At 44.4% G+C, this 5,837-nt stretch overlaps 3 protein-coding genes across 3 annotated transcripts in view; 2 read left to right on the top strand and 1 right to left on the bottom strand.

Moving 5' to 3' along the window:
- LOC121915852 (sulfotransferase 2B1-like) overlaps positions 1 to 1,113 on the top strand; it is a 2,195-nt gene extending 1,082 nt beyond the window's left edge. Inside the window, exon 2 of the mRNA XM_042440424.1 lies at positions 598 to 1,113. Within this exon, the coding sequence (XP_042296358.1) occupies positions 598 to 707 (110 nt within the window). The 3' untranslated portion in view covers positions 708 to 1,113. The remainder of the gene's footprint in view (positions 1 to 597) is intronic.
- The window catches only part of LOC121915845 (IgGFc-binding protein-like), a 52,399-nt gene that overhangs the window by 33,513 nt on the left and 13,049 nt on the right, over positions 1 to 5,837 (top strand). The gene's annotated exons all lie outside the window — the stretch shown is intronic.
- Positions 1 to 5,837, bottom strand: part of LOC121915850 (sulfotransferase 2B1-like) — a 13,816-nt gene that overhangs the window by 3,416 nt on the left and 4,563 nt on the right. The window lies entirely within an intron of this gene.

The raw sequence follows: 5,837 nt of genomic DNA, 5'->3' as shown, positions 1-5,837 counted from the left end.
TTATTTGTAATGCAATACGGCTCTTAGTCCTCTGTGAAAACTCACACTACTAGGGTCTTTCTTTCACTTCATCTCAAAGGTGCTACACGGTCCCTTTGCATACTGATTTTCCAGACTAACACAGCCATGTCTTTGAATGCCTAGGCTGTGTGTGGCTTGACTTCCTCTCTGCTTGCTTGGACCTGACACTGCTATCTCTGACCCATTGGGTGATGGCTACTGGTTCAAGTGGCCAGCTGAAATAAGCCAAATAAATAAATAAATTGAATTGTTACCAATGCTGTAACTGGCTCAAAGTGATGTAATAGTAGGTTGGTGGGGGGCTAATGGGGAAATTCCAGAGTTAGAGGCTGCCCTTCAGCATTGGCCACCTTAAAATACTCCCTCACTTTCCATAATAGTAGGGATGGTCATTTTAAGGCAATTAATTATCTTGTGAGGTGCCTTGGGTCTCTTTCTGGGAGAAAGGAGGCATACAAATGAAATGAAATAGATAATAATTTCAATGATCCGGTTACATTTCTGTGTATTTATTGTCCCTGCTTTTGGTGTTCCAGGCATTCTGTGTATTTATTGTCTCTGCTTTTGGTGTTCCAGGGATCTCTGGGGATTGGAAGAACCACCTGACAGTGGCACAGAGTGAATACTTTGACCGTGTTTATCAGGAGAAAATGCAGAATGTGAACGTAACCTTCCAATGGGACTGAAGAACCCCAGGCTCCTCTATCTGCTGCTCGGTTTCCTAGTTCTGTAGGACCACAACCCTACATGACTCAGGGTAGTGTCATAGTTTTGCATGCTGAGGAAGTGCCATCACTTAGGTTGCCATCACCTGGTATGAAAACTCATGGTGTCACAACTGCCCCATTGATCTCCCCCATGTCACGTAATCCTTAGTGATGTTTTTTTATACTAATATTAGTCATAAATCAGAATTCCTACAGATCGCTGAATGCAATGGTAATAGTTGTGATATAAACAACTAGCAAAATTAAAAGATATACCTTTGAGTTACAATTCATCTGTACATAATTTCAAGTGTTTAAGCAAAAATTTGGTAAGATGTGATTTTGAAAGAATATGTAAAAAATAAAACATTTACATTTTTTAAAATAAAATTTAAAAAATTAATATTTAAAATTCTAATTCTTTTAAAACCTGGGGCCTTGCCTTTCTCTTCCCATTGAGCATTACCCTACTTACACCATCACTTCAGCATTTTAAAGGGATGTAGGTGAATGCCACAGCCTGTTACTTCCAAAACACAGATGTTTGAGGACCAGTGGTGTCACCCCCCTTTTGGGTGTCACTTGGTGTGGTCTGTACCCCCTGCACCTTCTAGTAATGCTCTGTGCTGAGGAAGTCTACATCTGGCCTTTAGCTGATTCCAAGAATTACTCTAGAGCCATTGCAATCCCCCAAGGTCCTTCAATGAATGGTAGAGATCATGGGTGGGGGTTTGGAGAAGTGTCTGGGTATGTTTCTGTAGCCCGTTGTAAAATTATTCCGTCATTTGCAAAGGTTCAGAAGATCTGCTGGGATCCTCTTGCTGGGATGTTAGTGGGTGACATGATCATTTTGCTTCTTACTACAGTGACAGGTGCTTTTCTGATATCATCCTCCACTGGGACTTTGGTTTCTGCAGAGGGAAGAGGGGAATATCAGCATTTGCATCAACCAAAAAAAGACATACCTAGGTGTAAGATTGTCTTAATGCCTGCATATGTTACTAACAGGAAGGCTTCCAACATTTGGGATATTTATACGAGGGGTGCTGCAAAGTTGTAAGCCTGACTAAGTAGGGAATGACCTAGAAGCATGAAGCATACATGCTTTTCAATATATTCACCCTGCCATTCAACACACTTGGCACGTAATTTCTCAAGTTTCTTAAACTATTCAAAAAAGTAAAAATCTGGTGTCTGGTCACTGAAATCCTCACGTGCTGCTGTTATCATCTCTGAATCGTTCACATTCTTCCTTTCAAATTGTTTTTAAGCTTTGGAAACAAGAATTAGATTGAGGAAGATCGGGTGAGCAAGGTGGATGGTCTGTGTACTCAAGCTTCAAATTCTTCAAAACATTCATTGTCTTGCAACTGGCACAGCAAGTTAGAATAGTATTCTGTATTAACTCTTTGACCCTTCCGAAAATATCAGTCATCAAAATAACTTTCTTATTCCAAAAAACTTTGGCCATGACCTTTCCTGCTGACCTTTGAGTATTGCATTTCTTTGGCCATGGAGAACCCAAGTGCCACCACTGCAAGAACTATAGGAGCTTATTGCCCAGCCCCTTGGAACACTTCCCATGTGGAATGAAAGGGGGTGGGATGGGAACAGAATGGGGGCTATTACCCATTTTATTGCACGCTGGAATGCCACTGACACTGCTGGAAGTTCCCATTCCCCCATCCGTCCCAGAGGAGGCAATTTTCAGGAATGCTTCTGAACAATTCCTGAAAACCTCTTCTTCTGGGACGGATTGGAAATGGAATGGGAACTTCCAGCGGCATCAGCAGCGTTCTGGCATGCAATAAAATGAGTGATAGCCCCCATTCTGTTCCCATTCTGCCCCCTTTCATTCCACACCAGGAGCGTCCCAAGAGGCTGTGCAATAAGTTCCATAGTTTGGTCTCTGGATCATAGTAACCATGTTTCATCAACATGGATAGCAAGTGGTGGGGAGGGAGATAGAAATAGAGATGGAGGAGGCGAGTGTGTAAGGAGGGCAGTTTTACAAAGGGTATGTTTGAACAGGTAAAGGCCTTCCCTCTTCACTCCCCATCCCTTCCTGAGGTGCTTGAAGAAAGGGAGTCCAATGCAGAAGCAGCAGTGGATTCCTAAGTCAGGCTTCTGCAGCTGTGCTGAGTTGTAGGCTTAGGGTTGCCATATCACGCTTTTTCGTGGGACATTCCTGGTGTTTTTTGCATTTGGGATGGTCCCGTCCTGTTTATACTGCTGTCCCGGCTCCCCGGCCTCCCCTGATGCCAATTACCTCCGAGTTTCACTCTCCTGGCCAAGCCTCCTTTCCCCAGCACCAGGGAAAGCGGCCAAGTTCCTCGGAGCCTCACAGCAGCCAGGGACTTGGCTGTTCCAGCTCCTTTTCCTTGAAGTCCAGCCCTGCATGTGCAAGAGAGGGAGAGAAGGAGGGCACGTGGTAGCAAGCTCCAACAAGCCCGGTAAGTCTCTGAGCCTGGGAATACTGTTGCTGCCTCCGCTGCTGCCGCTCTCCAAAGTGATCCAGGAGGCAGCCCAGGTAGGCTTCTCGAGTGAGGAGGGAGAGAGGCCATTGCTGCATTGTGCTGCAGTTTGAGACGTTGGGGGGCCATTTGTTGCACGCTCGGATGGAGTGGGGGGGAAACTTGGCCCTTTTTTTCAGAGTGTGTGGACTGGCTCAAATTTTTTTAGGGGGGAGTTTTGCTTAGAGAGGGCATGAATTTTTGTTCCTCTTCTGAGGCAGAGAGAGTGTGACTTCCCAAGGATTTCAGGAGCCCTCTTGCCGGGGAGCCATTTTGTCAACAGAAAACTGTGAAAAATCCTGGTTGAGAAGAGCAGGGGCCAAAAAAGCTGCCTGTGGAAGCACTTTGGAGTGATGATGTTAAATAATGTGTGTGTACTAAGATGACAGAAGCTGTGCCAAAGCCATGCTCCATCCCTAAGGGTTGAAAAACTGGAGTGTCGCCCAAAGGAAGGCAACTAAATGGTGAAAGTCTGGAAACCATGTCCTAATGAGGAATGAATTGAAGGAGCTGGGGATGCTTAGCCTGAGAAGAGAAGAGGAAGAGGTGATATGATAGCCCTGTTTAATCTTGAAGGGATGTCATAACTGAGGAGGGAGCCAAGCTTTGTTTCCTGCTGCTCCAGAGAACAGGACAAGAAGCATGGATGCAAGCGACAGCAAAAGAGATTCCACCTCAACATTAAGATAAATTCCTGAAGTAGGGTTGTTCAACAGTGGAACACATTCCGTCCTTCAGCTACAGCAGTGGCCGTGGGTTTGTCAGTTATGAGGGAAGTAAAATGAACTGTTCAAAATGTTGAGATTGCATGAGACCCAGTGTGATGGTAGTGGTTTGAGCATTGGACTCTCCTGAGATCAGTTAGAATCCCACTATGGCCATAGAAACCCACTGGATGACCGGGGCCGAGTCATACTCGCTTAGCCTCAGAGAAAGACAAAGATAAACCAGCATCGGAACCAAATCGTGCAAGAAGGAGCCTGTGATAGGTCGGCCTTAGATGTTCCCATGAGTCAGAAATGACTTCACAATGCATCAACAACAAGACTGTTCTGCAACTTTGGATCTGATATTGTTGAAAGTGCTGCAGATGGGAACCCATTAAGTAAAGAATTAAGGGTGCTGCATCATAATTTCTCTCTCTCTCTCTCTTTCTTAAATGTGCGTACAGTTTTCCCATATCAGTTATGACCTATTTCACCCATAAGGGGATTTTTTTCTCCACTCTGGGCTACTCACAGAAAACATTGATCTCTGTGGAAAATGATTTCCAGCTGTTGGATGATGATGTAGTGACTGTCACCTATCCAAAGTCAGGTCAGTAGTGCAGTTATGCAATTTTGGACTCTGGACGTTTAATGCGCTTACAGGGACCCCTTTATGTGATAACATACTTTAGAAGTGAAGCACACAATCAAAAAAATAATTGTCTTCCCACCTCCTTTCCATTGTATGCAACTGCTACATCCCAAATACACTACAAGGAAAGACAGCCTCTGTTGGGGGAGGCTTAAAAAGATCAGTTCGCGTTCTTTTGGATTTATTTTAGGATTTGAAAATGAGGAAATCTTCAATGGATAGTGGAAGGGAAGGGGGATTCGGTAATGTATACCAAAACCAAAATAGATGGAGAAGCATAGACTACTTTATTATCATTGGACTTCTACTCAGGTACCAACTGGATGCTTGAGATCTTGGGGCTGGTGCTACGTGGTGGAGACCCCTCATGGGTGCGCAGTGTGCTAGTGTGGCATCGGTCACCATGGATTGAGACTGATGGTGGCCTGAAAACAGCCTTGAATTATCCTCCACCCAGATGTCTGACTTCTCACTTGCCATTCCAGCTTTTCCCTAAATCCTTTCTCAAATCAAAGACCAAGGTAAGAGAGGAAGTCATGAAGTAAACATTTATTTTGTCATGGAGTGCAACAAAGATATGAAGCATTTAGATGACTGTCCATTTACAGCAAGATGACATATTGTGTAGTAAAGCTACCAGAAGACTCAAGGAATGCTTCTTGATAGCTGCTCCGATTCTAGGGAAACATGAAATATCCTAGATGCTGGATATATCTGCCTCCTTAAATGTAACCTTTCTGTCACTTGCAGGTTATCTATGTCATGCGTAATCCCAAAGATGTGCTGATCTCATATTACCATTTTTCCAAGTTGTTTGAAGGATTCAAGGAGCCTGGAACTATGGAAGAGTTCATGGAGGTGTTCCTGAATGGGGATGGTATGGAAAGAAACAATCAGTTGACTGCTTTAGTACAGATTGCAGCAAACTCACAGTGAATGACCACTGTACCACCGTTTCCTTCTTTTAGCCAGAACTGGAAATAAGCTTTTGTGATAATCCCCACTTCCATCCCATGTCCCGGCTGCAACCTGGGAGGCCTGAGTCAGTTTTAAAGTTCATGCAATAAGCCAGTGAATCTGGAATGCAACTGGCTTTGTGTGCTGGTTGCATGTGCAGACGAATCCCTACTGTTGTGTCCAACCAACAGGTGACAGGAGACTCTTTGCCATTGGTTTTGGGGAGCATTCAGTGAGCCAGATGCAACTCTTGGCAGGCAAGGATAGCGCTTCAGGCTGC

Source organism: Sceloporus undulatus, chromosome 9 (genome assembly GCF_019175285.1).
Source record: "Sceloporus undulatus isolate JIND9_A2432 ecotype Alabama chromosome 9, SceUnd_v1.1, whole genome shotgun sequence".
Classification (NCBI taxonomy): Eukaryota; Metazoa; Chordata; class Lepidosauria; order Squamata; family Phrynosomatidae; genus Sceloporus; species Sceloporus undulatus.
This window is presented reverse-complemented; position numbering and strand designations above follow the sequence as displayed.